Source organism: Pezoporus occidentalis, unplaced genomic scaffold, assembly GCF_034315485.1.
Source record: "Pezoporus occidentalis ecotype Australia unplaced genomic scaffold, CSIRO_AGI_Poc_V1 ctg80, whole genome shotgun sequence".
Taxonomy (NCBI): Eukaryota; Metazoa; Chordata; class Aves; order Psittaciformes; family Psittacidae; genus Pezoporus; species Pezoporus occidentalis.
The window spans coordinates 2,335,628-2,360,684 of NW_026916159.1; the positions used below are offsets into that span (position 1 = coordinate 2,335,628).

Below are 25,057 nucleotides of genomic sequence, written 5' to 3' on the forward strand. Positions count from 1 at the left end.
TTTATGAAAAAACCTTTAGAAATTACATTTTTCCTGTTTTTTTTGTATTTCACATTTAGCTTAATGAAGACGTTAGCCTTTTCAATCAGATCATAAAAATGACCCTGAAGTGCTTATGTTAAGTATGTACTTTTTGCCTCATTTTCATTCCCCTATTTCATTAAGCACTTAGATAACCCCTTTTCCAATCCTTCAAAAGCTAGGCTGGATATTATCAACCCTGGTCTCCGCATGCTTAAGGCAAGCACAAGAAAATAGTCCCTCACAGGACTTAATAATTAGGAAATGCTACAGTGGAAATGAAGATACTGCAAGCAGACTGGACTTAAGCATGTTTTGTTTTATTTCTTTTTTTCCCCACCAACTGGTTTAGTTTAATGTGGTAGCAAACCAGCAGAGGGGTAAATGAAACTTCCACTTTTAAACAGAAAGGAGAACACCAGGTAGCAGTTCACATTGCTTCAATTATGATGACCCAAAAGACAACCAAGCTGGTCAAACTTTTCTTCTCAGGTAGCCTCTAATTGAAGGCGTATTTCAGGGAAATCTAATACCATCAGGCCCCTCGCAAATCACTTGGAAAAGGTGCAAGAGAAGTCTGACACATCTTCCTGCATTGAAAAGCTCAATAGGGTATTGTCTTGAGAGACGGTATATTCCAGTGAAGAGAGGAGGTCACGATCTTTGTACAGAGACAAGAGCACTGTACTTGAGTGCTTCTAGGCTATTATTTAATACAGCCAAAGGTGTCAGTAGAGTCATAGAATACTAGGTTAGAAGAAACCTCAAGGATCCAACCTTTAAAAACACCTTTGATGAAAAAGGTAATCACAGATGATTCAAAACCACCTTTCACCACTAAACCAACAACAAATCCACATCTTCCCCTGGAAAAACATGGGGACAGAGAACATGATTTTGGCTAAAGGCTGAGAGGAAAGGAGTATTTGAAAACACTTCTATTTCTCTCCCTGCTTTATTGCCTAATATGCTTGTTCCTCTACACTTTGGTGCTTCACACACTTACTCTGAAGCTATGCACCACTGCTCCAGCACTAGATGAGAACAAAAGAGTTTTGTCATGACATACCTGAATGAAATGTGTGGTATTAGTTGAGTTGAAAACGGTGCAAATAAGGATGTGGCAGAGTGCCTGAAAGACTAACAGTTTTGAGTATCATGGCGAGAGCCACCGACTTTTCCACAGGGCCATGGCGAGAGGGCGGGAGCTACGAGGGGCGGAACTACACTTCCCGGCAGGCCGCAGGGGCGGAGAGAGGTGAGGGTGATCTGTTGACGGCGGAGGTGGGGTAGCGTGGAGGCGGTCGCTTCCCGGAGCCCGTCGTCGCGGCCATTGGCGGGGCGTGGGTGGTGCTACTATGGCGCTCTCGGCGGCGCCCCTCAAGGTCTGCATCGTGGGCTCGGGGAACTGGTGAGTGTTGAGAGGGCTGACGCCTCAGCGGCGGCCCCAGCCCAGCCTTCCCGAAGGCTGTGCCCGCCCGTGCCTTGCTCTCGCTTCGCGCCCCGTGCCGTCGTGCCCCGGCCCGGAGCTTGAGGGTTTCGCGCCGTGGTCGCGCTGTACTCGGGGGTGACGGTGGCCCCGGGTGCTGGTGGTGAAGCGTAGTGTCTCCGGTGTCTGCCAGTGTGGCTGGGTCTGTGGCTGTGACATACGGGTTGGCTTCTCTAGCCCTGGGTATCCCTCAGAGGGAGTGGAATTGCCCTGAAGTAAACGGAGGGAGAAGGGGCAGAATCGAGCATCCTGTTTTGGCGTGCTTGTAGGCACTTGTCTGCTCATTGAAGTTACGTTGGGTTGTTTATAACCTGGTGTTTGTTGTGTGGTTTATGCGGTGTCAGGTGATGTAAACATTAAAGATGCTGAATGTGTTTTTAATGTCTATTTCATCATCTTAGTACTGTCTGTAGGGCTCTGTAGCACGTCCACTTAGCTCCAGAAGTGGTTTTCCCATGTTAGTGTTTCCCAGGGTAGCTCAAAGAAGGGTTGTAAAACTCTCCGTTATTTGAGGTATGTTTTCCTTTTCAAATTAATTGTGCTGAGGCACAGTGAAGGCTTGAGACATGGCTTTACTGCTGCATCTATCACTAATTAGACTTAAATAAACTCAGTCTTGTGTCCACTGAAAGCAATAGGTTTACTAATAATCTCAAAAGTTTACACATTAACCGTCATTTGTCTTGTCTTCAATTTTTGTACAATTCATCATCACTGTTTTTACCCTGCATCCCTATTTACAATGTATAAGGCATCTGCAATCTATTATATAAATGTATCTTCACAGTTGGTCACTTCAAGCACTAAGCGTATGTTATTTCTGATAACGTTGTTTTTAGGACATCAAATCTAAACTAGGGGGAGTTTGGTGTAGAGCAAGGTATTGTGTTTTATTAAACCAGACTTACTGGTGTTCTGTGAGGGTGACCATGGACTTGTTGCTCACTCTCTGCTCCCTTCATCCAGTTGGCTTTTGGTGCTGTTTTGCAGTTACAACCTGGCAGCTACTGATATTTTTGTTTTTCTTTGTGAGGGCTTGCTGAGGGAATGGCTGATGTTTCAGCGCAGCATCTCTTGCTTGCTTTGCACTAGTTTGTAAAACAAACGGGGAGATACTGTGCATTGCAGTTTGTGTCAGAAGGAAATTACGCAGTTAACCCTATCTGTTTTTTTGGGAGTAGTGTTGCTGTTCTTTCATACTCGAGATCTAGCAAAGAAGTTTTACAGGAAGTTTGACTGCATTTATATTTGATTCATTGTGAAACACTGGCAGAAGCAGAAGGATTTGTAGATACTACCTAGTAGCAATAACCATGTGCATATATGTTTTGTTTTCAGCTATTGGATCAGTTTAACTGATTCAAGAAAAGTTCAGGCCTAATGAGATGGAGTTTGGGTGGCAAAATGCCTGTATCTGTGATGCTGAGAGAAAGAGATAATGCCATTATGGGGCATCAGCTTTTTTCTTTCTTAGGGGATGAATGTATTCAAATAACTTATAGCTTATTTCACATGTGATAGCAGTGTGGCAGGAAAGCAGAAACCAAAGTAATAAAAAAAAAACAAAAACCTAAATTGCAAATTATTCGATGTGCAACAGCTTTCTCATCTCCTGCTCTTCCTCCCCCCCAAAAAAAATATGTTTCTGAAAACAATAATTATTGGAGAGGTAGGTGATTTCTTCCTCAAAGTCCAAGGGATGGCAGATGCCAAACCCTGTCTGCGAAGAGCACTGTGATTCGATAATATATGCAACCATTGAACTAAATAGGACTTGAGTTGTGTACCTGTGTGCATGTAAGTGTGTGAAATACAAACTCACTCCTCTAAACAAGATAACAAGGTTTTATTGAGGGACGAAGTCAATAAAGCAAAAGCAACAGTGCTGGGCGCATGACTGTAGCCAGAGGCGTGAGTGATTAGCATTTGTTACAGGTTTATATACTTTTGCTATTACATTAGTTACATGCATATTCTTAATTCCCGCATATAGGCAGGGAATATTGTAACTAACTCCCAGAACTTATTATCATAAGTCCCCTCCTCTTGGCGTCTGCATACTGCTCTCCGGTGATTGTGGGCAGGGATCTTGAGGATGATGTAAGCAGTCTTCCTCTTGTGAGTAGAGGTCTTCAAGATGAAGTAAGCAGTCTTCCTTACAGTGTACTTTTCACCTTTGGCACAGTTGGACGCCCCAGTAATCACACAGCTAGCTGAAACCAGCCATATCTGTATAATTCTTCTGATAACTAGCAAAGATTTTAAACAGTGTGACCTTCCTGCAAAATTTATTGCAGGATAGGCAGACAAGGAGTATCCCAAGCTAGCAGATGTTTGGGAGGCTCTGTCTCTAAACTAACTGATAAGTATAAGGATGGTGTGAAATAACTCATTCATGTTTAGTGGGGCCACTAAATCCTGTTACCACGCTTACAATACAAACATTCTTCTTTAAAGATACTTTAGAAGACTAGTGTGAGACAATTAATTCATGTTTAGTGCTGCCACTACATTCCACAGATTTTCAACATAAACATTGTTCTCTAAAGTATTAAAAAGTACTTTAACTCTATGTTTTTCAGGCACTAGCTTTTCTTATATCAAGCGCCCCCCGCCCCCCCCTTCTTTTACCTTTACAAATTCTTTTGCTATGTGACTCCGTTTTCTCAAGAGTTCTGGCCCTTTTTAACTTGTTGTCTAATCTTGTGTCTTTGTTTCTGTTATTGTAAAATGGTACAGTTATATCCACATAACCACACCTATGATTTGCAAAAGCCAATGCATTTATGTGTTTATCACAAGTGCCTTTTCGGACTGGGGGCCTGTAGTCTTAAAATGAAAGCATTTAAAGCTCAAAAACAGGTAAATGGAAAGAAACTGAAGCATTCATATACATCTGATCATTGATATTTTGGAGTTATATATTTTTGAAGATTGAATTACAGGAGTGTGTGACAGGTGCCAAATTGTAAGCATGTAAGTAGTTGAACTGGGTGGGGTTTGGCATCTTGTAGCAGTTTGGAGATTGTTGGGTTCTGTGTGAGTCCCACAGGTGCCAGTCGCTGTAGGTCTTTGGCCTCTCACAATACTTTAACCTCTATCTGGGATGAAAAAAAACTGTGAAAGGAGCTAGGCAGGATTGCAAGCATTTAGAAGGGTTGAGCCAATCATCTTGGATGATAAACTCCTTCCAGTCAGACTGGTTTGGTAGTTTTGCTAGAGGGAAGGTCACCTTAACAACGAAGTTGACTTGGCAGGTGTCACTCAGCACCTGATGCGATCATGGGACAGGGATAAGACAGGTTGCTTGCAAGGCAGGGAAGAGCAGGAGCTATGCTATTTGCTGGCCTTGACCACTTAGGGTTACTCAGGTGCTGGATAAGTGATTGTATTAGGATTGTTAAAATGGGGGATAAAATAAGATTTCATGAATGTGAAGAGAGCACACCTTGGGAATATGCCTTGGAGCCTCAGAATTTAGGGCAGTGCCCAGATTCAGCAAAAGCTGCCTCAGGCATGTACTATAGCCCACTTTTCTGATAACTCTTCCAGGGCAAGTGAGCAAAGTGTGCACAGCAGGAATTTATCCCTGTCTTTTGCTGGAACCAGCTGTTAATTAATCTGATTGCATAACTTGAACAGAAAGAGTTTGGAATGAGAAGGCAAGCTACCGGGACACAGGAGTTCATACAGCTAGAAACTTGCTGTAGAAAAATGGGAGGTAAAACTTTTACAGGGGCGAGTGGTATAGAGCTAGAACTAGTGATACTGTTTGCACTTTCATGTTGTAACCTCCACTGATTCTGGTATCAGGGCAAGTTTAGGAATTCCTGGATTTTGGGCTTTGCTTTTAAAGGGATGAGGAGAAAGCAGACCGAGATACACTGAAACAGTGAAGGGTGGGAGATGAGACAGAGTGAGTGGTCTTGCTCAGCAAGCATCAGATACAGTTCTTCGGAGGTGCTAAATAAACGTATGTGATTGTATTTCGGCATAGGAAAAGAACTGCTGTTTGGGATGCAGATACCTTGTATTACGTGAATAGCATTAACCATCCTTCAGAGCATGTCAGGGTTAAGACTGATGAGGGAATCTTTCACTATGTTTTTTCTTGTGTAACTGCGCTGTTGCAGGCACCAGGTCTCATAGCCTAGCTCACACTAGACATGTTACTGCTAGGAATAAATAAAAATTCCTGTTCCTTTGGCTCATATCAGGAGTATACAAGATAGGCCATACAGTCCACACTGAGTATTTGTGGCACAGAAGAGAATACAGGCTTGCTTGTTGGATTAACAGGTGTGGGAAGCTGGTATTTCACCTTACACAGAGCTATCTTGCACTTGGTGACAGTTGTTTGACCTTGCTTAATTCAGTTCTACAGCAGTTGTTGCAACATAACACAAAACAAAGAGCCAGAGAACCCAGTCAGCAGAATCTTCTTGAATTCAGGAACTGAATGCAAATCTTTGCTTTGTTAATACTATGTTCACAGGCTGAAAAAAAGACAGCTTGAGGCATTCAAGTGTTAAATAGTAATGGAATTAATGTCCCATTCAAGTAGTACACACTGCCAAACTTTATGCTGGCAAGCAGTTTCAAAATCCCAGTTGGACAGTTGCTGAATCAGTCCTGTCTATCAACACTAAGCACATGGAATATGAAGTTCAAAACTGAAAACAGTGGTTTGCCAGGATCCAGACTTTGTATATAAATATGCAGTAGTAAACATGCTTTTTGTTCAAGGAACTCAAACAGCTTTCTGAGGAACACATACCTGTGTTGTGTTGAATGTGATTCATACTGTTTGTGTGGATCTGGAATTTGGGGATGAGCTGGTGAGTTGTCTGTCATTGCGGAGGATACCACTCTGTGTGCATGGAAATCTAGAATAAGAGCTTGATAAGAGATGGTTGACAGTTGTGGCTTCTGTATCGCTTCGTAACCCAGGGGAATTCGTAGTGTGTGAAGCACTGTTAGAGAAACAAATTCCAGTCTCTTAAGACATACGGTTTTCTGGTTTAACTGAAGGTCCGCTTAAGATAATGTAATAATTTTCTGCCACAACTTAGAAAGTGACCTTAGGCCTGCGATAGCACACGTTTTGAATACAGCACAATGAGTTGTGCCATACTTAAAGCTCCTGGAGTGGAATGAATCTGTTTGGTTTAGTTGCCAGCTACGAGTTTATTACAAGCAATATCCATAATAAATTTAGGGGAGTGTGTAAGTATCACTAGATTGGAAAAGTTCAAGTGTTCTTACCTCCTAATAAAGTATGCATTTCCACAGACACATACATAAGACTTAGACTGGTGACTCTGTATTTTTATTGCATCTTTCTAAATTATTTTTGTCTGCTTAGTTGGTTATCAGTAATTATGAAGCCACATTTTTGTCCCAGGAAAGGAAGTTAGGTTAAGAGGTTTGCTAAATTTCATCTTATTCTTTCATATAGCATTCAGGCTAGGAAGGGGAGGTTGCATTAGGTGCTCTTCATGTAAGTAGCTTCAGTAATTCTGATTAATTTCATCATTGTTTAGAAATTTGAGCAACGAAACTGATCCCTGTCCTACAGGTTTCACTGTGTGCTGTTCCTGGGGAGGAAATGGGGCTAACTTAACAGTAATGGAATTGACTGCCTGCAAACTCAGAGGATCCTGTTGCAACAGTTAAATTCTGTGAGGCTGGCAGCATAACCATAAAGCTTATAAGTTATGCAAGATAGAAATGCTTCTTGGCTTTTAAATGCATGTCAGTATTGCACAGCAACTGCTGAGTTAGTCACCTTAGCAAAGAAAGCTTCCAATTCCTTAAAGGTAAAAATTAACTTCTTTTGCTTTGAAGATATAATGCATTTGATTTGTGGAAACACAGTAACCCAAACTCTGACTGGATAGCCAGTAAGCAGACAAAATAAGTAAGGATACTTTCAGTAAATGCTTCAGTCCAACCTGCACTAGGTAGACTTGAGAGGGAGCAGCACATGTGAATGACTGGTGTACTTTTCCATTTGTTTTACTAGGTCAAAGTGCTGTGAGTTTCTGTTTATTTTAAAGACAATCTCTTAGAGCAAAATCATAACTTTATTAGAATATTTTTGTTTCCTGCAGGGGTTCTGCGGTTGCCAAAATCGTAGGCAATAATGTAAAAAAACTGCAGAAGTTTGCCTCCACGGTGAAGATGTGGGTCTTCGAGGAGAATATTAATGGGAGAAAACTGACAGAGATCATAAATAATGACCATGAAAATGTAAAATACCTCCCTGGATACAAGCTGCCAGATAATGTGGTAAGGCTCAGAAGCTAAATTCTAGTTATGGAGCAGAGGGAATGTTGCTCTTGCTGTGAATGGAGGTAGAAAGTTGTTTTGCTAACACCTTTAGGGGTTCTAATAATTGAGGCTGTATGCTATTTTACTGATGAGATCAAAGATTTGAACAAGTAAAATTCTGCAATTGTGCAGGTAGGCAAATCCAATGCACTGTACTCTATATTATTGTTATTTCTTATTTTTTCCCAGTATCACCATTTCATTTATTTACTTCAGCTTCTGTACAGGAAAGCAAAAGAAGCACAATAACAAGCTCTGATTATACCTAGTACAAAAAATAAATTGGCCTCGGCACTGGAAGGGTGCTGGCTGGTCAGTGATAATTGAAGAGGATTTAAAATACTCTAAAATCCTTAGGGAGTATTACAGGAGAACTAGAGTATTGCTCAAGCAGACTGCAAAACATTTGCAGTTTATCTGGCTCTCAGTTGAGCTTTCAGCTATGTGCAGTCACATCAGTGTGTTAGGTATGGTATTGCCAGGGCAGGATACTGGGTCTCTGCATCTGTTCTTTGTTGGTGTAACATGATGGTCGGTGGGCAGTTGGTGACTCTTGGTGTTACTGAATTGTCAGCTGCTACAGCCTTTTCCTATAGAGATTTTGGGCAGGAAAAATGTGAATTGCTGTGCAATGCAGATTTCACTTTAACAATAATGCTGAAATGCCATTTCCCAGAAGCGGTGTTTCTGCTGCCCACTTTCTGCTCATTCAGGTTTAATCTCTTTATTGGTTTGTAGAGCTTATTGCTGAATTTTAAACCTGTTATTTTAAGGTGGTCATCAAGTGTTAGGAAGAATGGAGTCTGGCAAGTGACTTCAAAGTAGGTCACCTTCTTAAAGGGTAAACAAAATCTATGAGTGCAGAGAAAGAACATAAACTAATAGGTGTAAGAGGCCTGGAGAAGAAAGTTGAGTGTATAAGGAACTAAGTAAATAAACTACTTTTCTGCATACAATACTTTATTAAAAAAATATGTCAAAGAGATGGCAGCTTCTTATTCATATTTTCTTACTCAAAAGTACTGGTTTAAATGTTAAGGAACGTTCTGAATTTTCATGGCACTAACCATGTTGGTGGCTGTAAAGATGCTCCTTTTAGGACGTAAAATAGCTGCTTTGAAACTCTGAATTCTTTTGATTTTCTGGGAAGTTTATGTTACTGCTCGTTTTCAGTGATGAAGCACAATAGTTTGTAGCATTCAGTATAAGACAAAAATGTGATTTACCTATCGGATAATACTTGTGTGTAGTGTTAATTTCAAGAAGTTATGTGGCCTTTCTCTCCCATAATTACACAGGTTGCTGTCCCAAACCTTAATGAAGCTGTACAGGATGCAGACTTGCTGGTTTTTGTCATTCCTCATCAGTTCATTCACAAAGTCTGCGATGAAATCACAGGACGAGTACCCAAGAAAGCGCTTGGTATAACTCTCATAAAGGTATAATAAATACTATGCATTAATAACTGAGACCATGTCATGGAATCTTCTAACCCAAGATGGCATGATATTTTGAGCTGGAAAGTCCCTTTACATTATTCACTCAGTTGTTCCATTGAGCATTTCTAGATGTAAGAGTGGAATTTGTGTTGGTCATTAGTGGATTGGTTGCAGTGCTTTATTTTTGGCTAGTGCTTGCAGGAGGAGGAGAATGAGGCTGTTCCCAAGGCTTGTAAAATGAGAGAGTAAATGCTCTCCAGTCTTCTGTTGATTGTTTCCAAATGCATCAAAAGATGGAGAACAGAGCACAAGCATAATGCTTCAATTGTTAACGCACATCCCACACACTGAGTTGATCATTTTAGGAACTGCTGAGAGAGTTTCATGTGATTAAGAGGACAGTGCTTTTGCTCATGTCAAATATTATGTTGCAACAAGAGAGTCTGGTCAGCTTTGCCAAAAAAGACAATTGGAGCATAGGAAATAGGAGGGGGCAGAGGTGCAGGAAGTGTTTCACTGCAGCGTTTGTAGTTTTGGTGGCAGGAGAATTTTTGAGTGTGGATGAGCTGCAAAGAACAAGCTATTCCCATAAGATTTGGAAAATTCTGTTTTGTTGTTGCTTTGTACTTATTTTAGAGTATGCCATTTTTGGAGCACACATTCCCTTGTTTACAATCATGTCTGAAAAATTATATCGAGCTGTGTTCAGAAAGAACAAAACCCTGTATTGCTACTTACTGCAAGCTTGTCTTTTGGTTTGCTTAACTAAGCCCATCAAATCCATATTGTTTGGCCACTGCTGACCTGATACATTGTTGAGATGTAGGAAAAAGTAATGCTTCCTAATTGCACTTACTGCATTTTGCAGAAAAAGCTTTTTGTATTGTAGGATAAAACAAGGAGATATTAAAAATGGAGTGCATAACATCAAACCCATACAGTTGTCCTAAGTGCCCTTAAGTTTCAAGTTGTGCATTTATGCTTCTTTCTTTTGCAAACTCAAGGTAAACTTTCCTCTCCTTCAGTTTGCTAAACATGATTTATGTTCCCATGCCCTCAATGACAGAAATAATTGATGAAATCAGTGAAACAAATGGGAATTTATGTCAGCATATCTGAAATCAGAGTCTGGGCCTGAATTCCTGTGGGGATTACTGCTCGGGGTTTTGATTACCAGTGCAGTGTTGATAAGTGCCCATGTTTAAAAAAGGAGGGGGGGAGTGTACTTATGTTGGAAAATAAAAAAAATCCAAACCTCAAACAGACAAACTCCTCAACATAACAGGAAGCCCATACTTAGTTTACTGTGTATAAAATAGCGGCACCTGCCATGCAAAGCTGAGTTGATTACCAGGGAGCTTCCCACTGGCACGTTGTGACACTGCATCGGTAAGTGGTCTTTTGAAAGAAATGATATGAGGCTGCTGCATTTTTTTTTCACAGATGAATACACAGTACATGTTAGCCTTTATGAAAAGGCATAACTGTGCATCATTAAAGGTGTCATTTAAGAAGAAAGGGCAGAGATTTAACACAGCAGTGAAACTAGGTAGTAGAGGCAGAAGTGCATTCTCTCCTTTACTTTTGCAGGTTCTTTATGCATGTTGTTTTCATCAAAGTCATATTTTAGTGGTCTCATTATGCTCAACACTAATGCTGTTAAAGTGGCTTGTATTAACTTTGGCAGTTAAAGTGCAGTTCTGCTCTTAAAAACATCATTAGTGGGAGGTCTTGTTTCTGCGCTTTCTAAATTGCTTGGCAAGTTGGTAGTGTGGCATGTCAGTCTTTTTAGTCTTTTTTTTATTTTTCTTTCCCCTTTTTCTACAGTCTAATCCTCAAGCAGAGCCTAATACTTAATAATAAAGCAAAGCCTTTGGTAAATAGAGACATTTGGTAGTTAATCTGTGTTCCTATTGAAACTTCTGCAGCTGTGTTGCTTTACATAAGTTCTGATCACGAGTGTCTAAATAAAACAAGCTAATCATTGAGTAGGTATGCGGGGAGGAATTGTATACAGCTTGTGGTACAGTACATCAGTGAGCACAGGAAGCAGACTAGATGGTCATTCAAAACATTTTTCAGGCAGCCTCCACATCAGTCTCATTTTCATTTAAATATACATGGGCCCCAGGGATCTCAGGCATATTAGGATGCAAGCAGTAAGATCACAGATTTGGACTTGCATTGCCTGGGGATCATTGCTGCCTAGTGGAAATTCCCAACTTGGAGCCTTGTTTTTGGGGAAGGGCTTGGTGTTTGTTTTTTCTCCCGTCATCTGTCATTCAGTATTGGATTTAACTCTGCAAGAAACAGGTGCAGTTCTCCGACTTTGTCAGAAATTGCATCTGTTTCATAGTGGAGCAGAATTTGGCACCGAAATCTCTCTGATCTCCTTTCACTTGGGTGAATAATTGTTGTGTACGTACTCACATTTTTTGGAGTTGTTCCCAATGTATGCATGCTTTTCTGTTTATTATAAACTGCTTGCTTAGGAGTAGGGGCCTTGCTCCCTTTTGTGGAGACATTTTTGGCACTTCGAGGGAAAAATACAGCATGTGTATGTGTGCTTGGTTTCACATCCTTTCTATATGGCTCATTACAGGTGAGAAGGCAGAGCTGTGCAATAAGTGATACATATTGAAAAATAAGGCAGAAATGCAAGCATTAGAAATGCAGGCATTAGCCTAATTGTCTGGTTTTATACTGGCATTTCTTCATGTCTCTTGATCACTACTGCCAACATACAAATGTCTGTGGATGTGTATCTGGAAGCAGTAGAGGACCACTCTGCCTTTTTGCCTTCAAGTCATAATTTAAAATTACCAATCCTCAAAAATACTGACTCCACAGCATTAAAAAATAGTACTGTATAAAGGGTGGTGTAGCGTGGAAAAGACAGACCATTTCAGGAGCTTGTCTGCTTGAAATTCAAAAGGAGCCTGCATTTAGCAGGCTAGGAGAAAAAGATTTTGTGAGAAGAAGGTGGTCTCATTTGGAATTCTTGGTGCAGGCAATTCAGGGTACCAGACTTTTCATTGCAGCATAATCTTTGGGGTGATCCTTTTCTGTTCAGGGTCCTGTTTCTGCCTCTACTTTCATGCTTTGCAGATTGTGCCTTATAAATGCAGATTAAGAATATCCATAGAAGTTATTCTCAGCTGTTCAGCTTTCTATGTGTCTTGTAAATGGCTATTCCATTTGTAATAGTGATTAAACTGGGTTTCTACTTGTAAACTGTTGTTGGCATTATATACAAGGGAATCCCTCTGATATTTCAATTGAGATACCTCTTCACAAAACAAGTTATTGGGATGCCATTTTGTGAGTTCTGGTGCAGTTTCAAATCCACGTGCAGGCCTGATTCACAACTGATGGATTGGTGATGCTTCACTGGTTTTATTAAAAATACACTGATAATAAACAACTGAGATTCTGAACTAACAAAGGCGAATATTCAGCACCTCTTAAGATTAAGTCCTAACTATTACCATTATCTAGAGTTTAGCCCCAATTCTTAATGAAGACGCTTGAAGGGGTCACAAAACAGCAGATGTTTCACCAGTAGCAAGTATGTTATCTTTAGTCTCTGCCTTAGGCCTTGTTGTACTTCTCACCCATGGACAAGACTAATTGTAATGTGCTTTCTTCTCTACTGTGTCTAATGAATGACTTCTTAGTATTCCCATTTAATCTTGGCTGCAGGGTATAGATGAAGGCCCGGAGGGACTCAAACTGATCTCTGACATTATTCGAGAGAAGATGGGAATAGACATCAGTGTGTTGATGGGAGCTAACATTGCTAATGAGGTGGCAGCAGAGAAATTCTGTGAAACCACAATAGGTACTGTTCCAAGTAATAAAAATGTTTAAAATATACTCCTGTCCTCACAGCTGCACAGCAGGTAGCTCAACAGCCAGCTCATGTTGAAAACAGTAACATTTATTCAGAAACTGTTGAGTTCTTCTTGTTTTAATATTGAATTTCCTGAAATGTACTAGGACAATACTAGGAATAGAAGGAGAGAGAGGGGGGCAGTTTTACCTAGTCTCACTAGGGCTGTGACCTTAGCAAGCAAAACACTAAGCATGTTTTTTATCACTCTCCATGTAACAAACTGCTTTATTTTATTACTGTGCTTAAGATTTTTCTTGGGTCTGCATGGCTTTATATGAATAAATAATTATATGTTCTGTGTTCCAGCTCAGGTGTTATGATCACAGATCATAGAACAGTAGAATAATTAGGGTTGGAAAGGATCTTTAGATCATCTAGTTCCAACCCCCCTGCCATGGGCAGGGGCACCTCACACTAAACCATGTCATCCAAGACTCTGTTCAGCCTGGCCTTGAACACCAGATGGAGCATTCACAGCTTCCCTGGGCAACCCATTCCAGTGCCTCACCACCCTTACAGTAAAGAACTTCCTCTTTATGTCCAATCTAAACTTCCCCTGTTTAAGTTCTAACCCGTTACCCCTTGTCCTATCACTACAGTCCCTAATGAAGAGTCCCTCCCCAGCATCCCTGTAGCCCCCCTTCAGATACTGGAAGGCTGCTATGAGGTCTCCACGCAGCCTTCTCTTCTCCAGGCTGAACAGCCCCAACTTTCTTAGCCTGTCTTCATACAGGAGGTGCTCCAGTCCCCTGATCATCCTTGTGGCCCTCCTCCAATAGTTCCATGTCCTTTTTATGTTGAGGACACCAGAATTGTACACAATACTCTTAAGTGAGGTCTCACAAGAGCAGAGAGCAAGGTATTTGGATTGTTTTTTTGGTGGTTTTTTTTTTCTTTAAGGTATCAATATCTTATTTTAATTTCACAGAATAATCAGTTTCCCCAAAAGCTAGACATTGTCGTAGTTCTGTATTGATGCGTACTTTTGCAGCACAAGGATGTGCCTGGTCTTGGCTTTCACAGTATCTAGCTAGGCATATGTGTGTGTTGTGTGCATATGCTTACAGATAGTTGTACATAATAGCACAGAGCTCATGTTAATTTTTTAGTGTTAATTTTTACAGTTTTGTGCATTTTTAGCTTTATGACCTTTTATTAACAGCTTTTGCAGTGAACTTATTTTTGAAAAGTTGAATTACTTGTTATTGGTTAGAGACTTTTGCCAGTGGTAACATGCTTAATTAATAAAACAGTCTTGACATGCCTTCATCAGCAGTTTTTTCTCTGGAATTCAGGCCTTGAAATAATGGTTAGAATTGCATTTGCTGTATTTTTAATTCAGCTTTGTTTTATTATTAACTGGGTTTTTTAAGGGACTGATCAAAAAAAGAGTATAGATAATTAATGGAATTGTTTTTGAGAATCTGTTGCTGAGCAGAAAATGAATTACAAAGTAGTCCAGAGTAACTCGGAGCAGAGCTTTGAAGTGCAATGTAGACGTATCCTTAGTCACTTAAAGCAGGACTCTGTTTAGGATGAAGGTAGAAAAATCTTGTCTCTGCTTTTAAATATTTTGGCTTGCACAGGAAATGCTAAATAATACCCAAATAAATAATTCATTTCTTAGCCTTCCTTTCTCTCTCTCAACAGGAAGCAAAATCTTGGAAAATGGCCTTCTCTTCAAAGAACTCCTGCAGACTCCAAACTTCCGAATAACTGTAGTAGATGATGCAGATACAGTTGAGCTTTGTGGTGCTTTAAAGGTAAGATTAACAAGCTGCAGTTTGTACACAAAGGGAGTAGTGATCTTTATAGAAAAGAGGATATTTTCATTTAAAGAATTCAGTTTAATGTGCTTAATATATTTGTGCTTAATATATTACTGTCCTGGGTTCAGCAGTAGCAGTCATTTTTCTCCTTCGTGGTAGCTGGTGCAGTGCTGTGTTTTGACTTCCAGCCTGGGAACAGTGCTGGTGATACCGATGTTTTCTGTTGTTGCTAAGTGATGTTTACCCTGACCAAGGACTTTGTGAGGCTCATGCTCTGCCAGGGAGGAGGGGAAGCCGGGAGGAAGCAGAGATGGGGCCCCTGACCCATGCTAGCCAAGGAGGTATTCCATACCACAGCACGTCATGCCCGGGGTGCGGGGTAACTGGGAGTTACCCAGAAGGACACAGGCTTCTGGGTCGGACTCGTTCCTTGGCCGGTGGTATTGTATTCTCTTCCCTTGTTATTTTCTCTTATCATTGTTGTCATTGGTGGTAGCAGTGGTGATCTGTGTTGTACATTGGTTGCTGGACTGTTCTTGTCTCAACCCGTGGGAGTTGCACTCTTTCGATCCTCCTCCCCGTTCCTCCGGGAGCGGGGAAGGGGAGAGCCCCCGGTGGGGGCGCTCGATTGCTCTCAGCCCAGCACCACTCACTGGGAGTGAGTGAACAAGCTGTCTGGCTAGGGTTTAAACCACGACAAATACATAAAAATACTCCATAACATTTCTGGAAGAACCAGATGGGAAATTAGGGAGCAGCATGTTCTAAGAGTCGGCTTTTAGATGCTTGTTTTATCATCGCCTAAGTTCTCTTTCTACATCTTTTGCTTAGCTCACACAGAGTCTTGAAGCCAGTGTTGGTTTCATCTAATTAGTCAGTATATTTCTGAATCCATTTTCGTTCCCTTTTTGCAAGTGTATACACAAAAAGAAAGGGGGGAAAAAAAAGCGTTGGTGTCCTGGGTTCAGCAGTAGCAGTCATTTTTCTCCTTCTTAGTAGCTGGTGCAACACTGTGTTTTTGACTTTCAGCCTGGGAACAGTGCTGATGACACTGGTGGTTTTAGTTGCTGGTCAGAATGTTTACTCTGACCAAGGACTTTGTGAGTCTCATGCTCTGCCAGGGAGGAGGGGAAGCCAGAAGGAAGCAGAGACAGGACCCCTGACCCAAACTGACCAAAAAGGTATTCCATACCACAGCATGTCATGCCCAGTATGCAAACTGGGGGCGGTTACCTGGAAGGGCTAGATCACTGCTTGGGTCAGGCTGGGTATCGGTCGCTGGGTGGTGAGCGGTTGTATTCTCTTCCCTTGTTATTTCCCTTATCATTATTATTATTGGTGGCAGCAGTAGTGGTTTGCATTATACCTACTGTCTAAAATAACTTGTTGGCATGCTTGGCATGTTCTTCTCTATGATGATGTTTTTTTCTTTTGAGGACCTGAGCACATTTCCCATTTATTTGTTGACCTTTTCTATGGGTTGAGATCAGAAATTAACAAACTTCAAATTTGGATAGTTCAGTTTCAAGGTATCCAGTTGACTTCACAGGCAGTGTGATCTAAGACCACCTACAGGTTCCAGCTGTCATTTGCCATATGATGGAGTCTTTCTAGGAAGTGTTTAAAGATTATGACCGTAAGAGTAGTACGAGTAGCTGTGCATATGTATTGATGTACTCCTGGGTGCTCATGGATGTGATACTGATCTCTGGGTATGGCAGAATGGCCATGCTTCCACTGCCTCGTGTATGCGTTCAGGTATCTGGAGAGTTAAAAACCCTCAAGTGGCAGCAACCAAGGACCAAGACAGATATGACAGTTACTTTAGAAAGGAGAAGGAGCAGTTGATGTAGTTGCCTTTCAGGTTGCTTCAGGATCATCTCTAAATCTTATGGTTCCAGCTTAACCTTAAGCAAAGAAGCAAGAAGTAGAATGATGATTTATTATTTACCAGATTATGTGCGTTATTACTTACAAAGATGGTCTTGCAAAGTGGTTTATGTCAGTCGCTGCTGGATAGTCAGTCTAGGTACTACAGAAGTTGATTGTGGCAATTACTCTTTCCTGACATTAAGTGGAAATGAAATCCGTTATTTACTTTCAAGTTTGCTGGGAGCAAGTAAGCAGTTCATGCATAACCTCCCTGACAGTCCTGCTGATACTGTCTTTTATTTGTTGAGTCTTCATTTGACTTCTCTTAGCCATGATGCGAAGCAAAGAGCTTCTCCAAGTTCATGTGTAAGCAGGAGGAAAAGCAGGCTGTGCTAAGCTGACACTGCCTCAAGGAAGTCTGGACATCCCAGGTGAATTAGTATTTCTGTTCCTAAAATGCTACTAATGCTATTGCATTAGAGAACTACTCTAATGATCCATTTAATTATGGAGAGGTAATGATTGCCTCAGTAATGGCCTTGGATGCTGTCTTCATGAGCATTCCACAAATCTACTGTAAACAGAGTAGGACTGGAAATTGGGTTATTTCTGAGCACTGACTGACTGTGTAAGAGAACATCTGTCAGCAAAATATGCAGGCTTGTTAGCCTTGACTTCATGGTCATCTCTTGACCTTGCATTTGTGACTTCTCTCACAAACGGCATGTTTGCATCAAGTTGTGCAAGTGAAAGATGTTTCTCTCATTTGTTCTGACACATACTGTGAGAACTGCCTGGCATTACTATTTCTCTTCTGGAGCATAACTTCACTGTAAAATAACTGAATCCAAGTCTCCCTTACGTTCTAGAATAACTAGGACTAATGCCAGCTTCTGGATACCAGGTCAGCTAAAAACTTGCCTGTTAGTGCAGTGTTTTAGTAGTTTAAAACCATATGCAATGTAAAATCATCCTGTGTATCTTGCCTGCTGGGTGCTCTAATGTAAAATAAAAGCTGTTAATGCTAAGATGGAGGAAATGTGCTTGCTTAAGTGTGAGGTGGCTTTGAGAGCTCTTAATCCCTCAGGCCAAGACAAATGTTGTGTTGCAGTCATCTTGGTGGTGTTGTGACAGTATTTTTGAGCCTTTGGAACAACCGGTTTATCTGTAAGCTAAAGTTTCCTTGCCTACTGGGCTCTCAGAATCCCCATGTTGCGCATGCAAATATAATCAGTCTTTGAGCTCACAGAAGTGTACACAAATGTACATTTGCAGGAACTCTTGTAACTTCAAGTGTAGGCTTTGGCAGTGGCAGTGTTCAGGATCAACTGGGTCAGATACAGAACAATGTTTTCACCAGATAGATACAGATTCTTCACCAGAGTCTGCTTCTCAGAAGATCACAACAGTGCTAGTGCTATTAGGCTCCTGTGTTAATTTGCTTATGTTCTAAAATGACTATGACTAATGCCGTCTTCTGGATACCAGATCGTTATGCATCTTCCTGAAACAAACTCAGCTTAGTGCCTGCAGCCAGAAATGTCAAGGACCAAGCTGCCAGGTTTGGTCTTGTTTTGGACTGAAAGATGACTTGGTCTCAAGTTCTGTGAGATTTTGTGTTGGTTTATTTCTAAAAGGAGTGGCTTGTCTTTCAGTGAGGTGTAACTTTCAATGTGGTGTAGTTCAGTTCTCTGGAGTGTATTAGACACAGGAGAGTTGTCACAGATTCTTAAAGGATTTGAGTAAAACCAGGTGGTAGACCCTGTAAAATAATAATTGTGGCCTGAGGGTTATGTAAACCAGGATAGAACAGTCTTCTAGGAGTGGGTGGGTGTTCCAGTATATAACCAGTTGTCTTGTTTCCTCATTATTTGCAAACTAAGTTTAAGAATGTACAATGGGGACATTGTACAAACAAGGAGTTTGGTTTTTCAGAGTTAGACTCACAGCTTGCCTTTTCCCCACCCCATTTCCTCAGAAGTAACTAGTCTTGGTATGACTTGCTTAAAATGATATTCGTGTTGCTCCAAACACAAACATTGCAAAAGGTGGAAGTAGACAACAAAATACCATAGGCCAAATCATCCTGTAAAGTTATGGCCAGATAGGCTGCTTCAAAGTGGAAAGGAAAGTCAAAGCAGGCAAAATTGGAGGGAAGGGAAAGCTTTAGTATTGGAGTGTTCAAGAAGTACATGGAAAAAGTCTAGAGGTTGTTCAAAATTGTTGGGTTTAGCTGAGCACTAAACACTCGCAGACTTTGTGTATGTGTATATTCCATTTAAATGGGTTATCCCGTCTGAAAACTTCTTAAATACCTGTTTGACTTCTTCTTGTTTTGCTACCAAATAAAAATATATTAGAGGTTGCTCTGGGAGAGGCATTTGATGAAAACATGCCCTGACTGAATCACCACAAGCAGCATTTAAGCCAGGATGATCTGGAGTACCAGCTTTAAAAGTCTTGATTTGCTGCTTCACGTCTGATGTTGGACTATCTGTCTGCAATTTTTAAGGTCACCTTTAGAGCTCAGCTGGCTGCTCAAAAAGCAGGGACTTGTCCTCTGACGTCATTTGATTCAGATTCATCTATCCATGACTGGCCACCCAGCACTGCAGCTACCTGCAGGTTTTGGTTCTTACAGTCCAAAACCCAAACAAAACCAGCTGAAAGTCAGCTTGTTACTTTCATTATCAATTTCTGAGTTGCTGTTTCTTCAGCAGTAGTTACAGATGGTTTGGTTGGATTCCCCCTCACTCAGTGCTGTATTAGGTGCCATAATGTTAATTCTCCTGTAGTTTCTGTTGAGGTTACTGCTGCTGTTGTCACATGCTGAAAGGTATTACTACATCTATTGCTTCCTTGCTTTATGAGGATGTCATAATGCCATCTTTTTGGAAGTGTTTGGAGTTTTGGTAGGGGTTGTTGGGCTTTGGGTTTATTTTGTGGGTTTTTTAGGTTTGTTTTTTTTTTTGTAAGAGCAAACTCATCTTGGCTAGTCTCTCTTTTCCAGGCCAGAAAATAGCTTTTATAATCACTCAAACATATCTCAACTAATCTCTATGTTTGTAAACTGAAGAAGGGTCTGTATAGCTGGTTGTTCATGAAGAAACAGCACATGCTTTGTAGAAGCTGTCACCAGGTCTGAAGGGAAAAAAAAACCTACATTTTTTCTTCAGAATCCTGTGTCATGAACCTTCTGAGAATCATTGATTAACTATTGCTGATACAGGAACTCTGTATACTAAAAGGACTGAATTCTGTTAGCTTGGCTGAATTTGGGCTCTTAGCATATCAACATAGAAGTTGACAAGTGATTCTGTGCTTCAGTATTACTTTAATCATAAAGAAAATACAGATAAAAGGCCTATGGGATGTCAGTCTAACTTTATCCCTACCTCAGGGCAGGAACAGCTCAATCTAGGTAAAACTTTGTTTGGGTGTGGTGATACCTGTTTGTTCATAAAGATAGTCAATAATAATAGCTCCACAGCCTCTAGGGCAACTTGTTCCAGAGCTTTTATTCTGCTTTTATCCTTTGAAAAACTTAGTAATATAAGACTTGCCATCTTTGTTTGTTTGTTTGTTTTTTCTTTTGTAGAGATTATCCCATAGCTATCAAAATCCCAAACCAAAACAGTAAAACCAAACCCAAACCCCAATAAAACAAGGACGGAGTCTTAGAATAGTAAAGTATTTGCAGTTCTTAAGGACATCTGCACTCTGTGTTTTGGTGTCTCATAGAATTCTGCAAGCAGTAATTGGCTCGTTTCCCATTTGGTTTGTCTCTTCTCATTAGAATATAGTAGCAGTAGGAGCTGGGTTCTGTGATGGCCTTTGCTGCGGTGACAATACCAAAGCTGCTGTTATTCGTCTTGGCCTGATGGAGATGATTGCCTTTGCCAGAGTGTTTTGCAAAGGGCGGGTGTCTACTGCCACTTTTCTGGAGAGCTGTGGGGTTGCTGATCTCATCACAACATGTTATGGTGGCCGGAACCGACGTGTAGCAGAAGCCTTCGTTAAAACTGGAAAGGTACCTCATTCACCGGGTGAAGTCCACTGTTGCAAGTACTAACACTCCTTGTTTGTTGGAGTAACAGTACAATTATCTGAGGCATGCCAGCTGTGCTGAGTGAGAACCCCTCTCTTTCCTCTTGTTTTTGAGTGTAGCAAGGCTAGAATGGGGGTAAAGGTGTTAAAAAAGAGGGAGATGCAGATTTAAGGGGAATTTTTACAAACAATAATATAGGATAATATTTTATATGCTCAGTTAAGGTCATTTTTGAGAAAGGAAAAACTCTCAGCAACTATTTTTTTTTTTTATTGTCATTCAGATGATGCTGTCAGGCTTATGAAAACTTTTATCATAACTCTCCTTGTCCTCCTGTTGTTTCTTTTTCCCACTTCATGGTTTAGTCTATTGAACAACTGGAGCAAGAAATGTTAAATGGTCAGAAACTGCAAGGACCACGGACTTCTGCAGAAGTGTACCGTATCCTCAAGCAGAAAGGAATGCTGGAAAAGTAAGTAAGAACAGATAAAGCCAGTTCCACATGCCCCTTTTTTGTGCCCATAATTCTTCCTGCATATTTGATATCTTCTTGAAGGTAACAGCCAAGAAGAAAATCACTGTAATAAGAGTAGCTTAATCCCCAGTTAAAATCACAGAGAGAAGTGAATAGAACCACAAAATAATACTGCTGTAGATCAAGCTAATAGCGTGACATTAAATTTGTGAACACTGTTCTGTGTGCAGAATGTATTGTTGCCTTCTGCTATCACAGAAAAGCACAGCAAGTGTGTTTTATATTTGAAAAGAATAAAATACATGGAAATGGAAGCTGAGCTTCCTAAAGAGACTTATGAAAAGGCTCTACAGCTAATTTCATTGTAGTAAATTCATTACTTGCCTCCAAGGAGAGGCACTTTGTTATTAAGGTTCTGTATAGGTGATCATCTGAATAGAGTGTCTGCTTCTTTCCATATGAATTCTAGCTCAAATAGCATAGTTCTCTTTCCTAATATGATTTCCAGTTTGCTGTAGGATAAAACTTGCCATCTGCTTGTACAGGTCGGGGGTTATTTTCTGGTATGAAATGAAGCAGGTTTTCCTGGCTTGTTCATTTGGGTTCTAGTCAGAATATGTATGATTCCTAGAGCCACATGCATACGGTTGTCTCCATGTGAGATTAAGGGATGCATGTATCTCTTCCTGTTTGAAGAGGATGCAAATCAGAAAATAAATGCCTGCCAGTGAGAAGACCAACCTTGCTACTTTGTCTTTTCCCAAAGGAGTTTTTGAAGTATAGTCTTAATGGCTCAGCTGCATTAAGTTACTTATTTTTTTACATTTTCCTTTGGATATAAGATAACTGAAGTCTGTCTCTGCAATGCGTGAAGCTAACTGCAGAAAAAAAATCTAGTTAAACATTGGCTTCATTCTTTGCTGATAATGATGCCCTAAATGAGACAGGACGTCATGTTTGGGTTGTTTTGGGGGGGATTAGTTGATTATTTTTTCCCTATCTTACAACAAATAGAGTGTATTATGGAAGACTTCAGGTTTTGCTTTTTTTTAATGAAAGATATGAAAACCATTGGTATACCAATGTATATGTGTCAGTTCTTTCTAAAAGGTCATATTCAACAACACTTTCAAAAGCAACTTTCAGAGTGGTTTTCCCAGACTTTTCTTGTTACTGCTTTAAAACACAAAGCACAATAAACCAGCTGTGTTTTTAAACTTCAGAGTTAAGTGTCTAGGAAGAATAAAATTTCACGCTCTCATCCTACAAAAAGAATCTCAAGGCTACACAGAAAAAGGCAAAAGTCAAAGTTCAGCAGAAGAGCCTCGGTAGCAGGGTTGATGCCTGTTGGTATTTACAGTGCAATTAGTTTTTCATTTCAACATTGTAGGACTAGCCCTCTTAATGTACTCAGACATAAGATGCATTTGAATTTTGCTGAGCCTGAAGTCAACCTTGGTTCTGAAGAATCTGACATTTCAAAATCCATGTTTTATTTTGGTCCCATCAAAATCTTGACCTTCAATTTCTTCTTGGGTTTCTTTGTGTCATATTCTGCAATTGTGTTTTCAAATGATTGCTCAGAAATAATGCACAACTGCTGTGCCAGTCATCCTTTTTAACCATGGATGAGTACTACTGTAAGATTCTTAAGGAAAGATGCAAGTGGTTTTAGTTTTTTTTAACTTTCTAGATGACTTAATGGTTGGGCCATACATAATGAATGCTGCAGGCCCCATTAGAGCTAGCTAGGCTTCTGAGAGTGACTGTGCATTTTAGAGATGCTTTATTGTCATTTTAGAGATGCTTGGAGGTTCTGTATTTAGCCAGTGCTTTTCAGCCCAGCATTAACACTTGGCAGATACTAAAAGAAACTGATCTTTCCTAACCCCACTTTATTGCTTTCATTTAAGAAAACATTACAGAATAAACTTACACTGCGTTTGCTTTCTCTACCCTGTTTCCTCAGGTTTCCATTATTCACTGCTGTGTATCAAATCTGCTATGAAGGGAAGCCTGTCAGAGAGATGATATCCTGCCTTCAGAGTCATCCAGAGCACATATAAAATCAATCAGGCATCATCCTAGTGCAGATTTCTGCCTTTCAAGTTCATATCTGAGTTCAAGTGGATGTCTCATTAACATTTGTTCAAAGCTGCTCACCAGGCAACAGTAACAATGTAAATGTCTCTGAATGGGTATTGCTTTCTGTTATACAGCCTAGTTTGACACAGCATGCCATGTTGGCTTGGTGATTGTTGTTTTACTGGCTAAAATACAACTGGTTTAAGATAGACAATGCAAAAGTTACACTACATATCCAGTGTATATACACAAGTGTACTTTTGTGTGTGTTCCTACACCATAAACAACAGTGTTTTGTTGTCCGTCATTAAGGCCTAGTCCAAAATCCACTGGACACTCTGAGAAGAATCCCACTGGTTTTGATGGAGACTGAATCAAGCCTGTAACCTTGAAATGTTAGGAGTCTTTCTATTAGAACTTGGTTTTGCTCTGTATAGACAATGACAATATTTGGCATGGATATGATTGTATTAATTTATGCAATATTAATGCAAAATAAGCAGTTGCTCGGGGGCTACAGGGGTATTTTAATGAACTCTGGTAAAGAACATTATGATTTTTGAAAGTCTTTAAAACTCTCAGACTATTTTGAAACCAGTTTCTAAGTGAAGTTAAAGGTTTTAATTACACAATTTTAAAGGGAATATGCTAGAGGGGGATCACTACCTTCCCTCCTGGTTTTAGTCCTCACATTTTTGTATTTCTGTTTCTCCCTTGACATTCCCAGGTGTTAGGCTCTTCTAGAACTGCATTCCCAAAAACAAGTGGGAGATACTGACTTGGGGACTCTAAACCCTGGATCCTGAGGGTCATTTCAGTGTTGCCTGTGGTCATTCTCACTGGTACTGTTTGGTGGGTGGGGAAGGATACTGTTAGGTATCCACCACCCAAAGCTGTCATGCAGTGTTTGTAGCTTAACCATCAGCTGGAAGGTGTTGCACTCCACACAACACTCCGAAGAATGTTTGGGAAATTCCCTGGTAGATATGCTTGAGTTGTCAATAGAGTTATTATGTACCAGTACAATGACTCCATTCACTTCAGTGCCTGCCAGTGACTGACATGTCAACTGGACTGTAGTCCTGAACCAGAACCCCAGAGATGTTGAATTCTGAAGTTATTTTTTCACTGGATAAACTTTAATGGGTACCTGATCAAGTACCTTATTGACCAGTCTGCCAGGAAGCTTCTCAAAGCCATCTCTTTTATTCCCCAGGTATCTCAACTAGGTTTTCTCAGGCACCTTTGCTTTATCAGGAAGGTTCTTTTTATCTGTTATTGGAAAAGTTGTGATTTCATGAGAGTTTTAGGGGTATGGTTGGCTTGGTTGTTTTTTGTTGTAACAAGGTTTGTGCAGAATAGGTAAATGAAATCTGTCTTGCTTTTCTTGTGTACTAAGGTGTGATTTGGGGGTAAAATATGTCTAGATACGTAAAGAGTGGACTCATTCTTGCAGCTGGGATACAAGGATTAGCATCAAGATTTAGAGAGCTCAGAATGAATGCCCATCACTCTGAATATCCACTCCAAACCTCTGAGCAGTATCAGAAGTGTTGGTCAGTGTTCTCAGTGATGTTTTTAAGGCCAGAAATCATGAGCACAAACCCATAGTGAAACTTCAAGTTTTCATT

The 25,057-nt window shown here is 40.4% G+C and overlaps 1 protein-coding gene across 1 annotated transcript; it reads left to right on the top strand.

Moving 5' to 3' along the window:
* Nucleotides 1-1,275: 1,275 nt before the first annotated feature.
* Nucleotides 1,276-24,829, top strand: GPD1L (glycerol-3-phosphate dehydrogenase 1 like). The gene is made up of 8 exons (XM_062603569.1): nucleotides 1,276-1,432; nucleotides 7,624-7,801; nucleotides 9,142-9,282; nucleotides 12,985-13,123; nucleotides 14,828-14,940; nucleotides 20,615-20,848; nucleotides 21,232-21,338; nucleotides 23,311-24,829. The coding sequence occupies exons 1-8, from the start codon at nucleotides 1,380-1,382 to the stop codon at nucleotides 23,405-23,407; spliced, it is 1,062 nt and encodes a 353-aa protein (XP_062459553.1). The 5' UTR covers nucleotides 1,276-1,379; the 3' UTR covers nucleotides 23,408-24,829.
* Nucleotides 24,830-25,057: the final 228 nt, after the last annotated feature.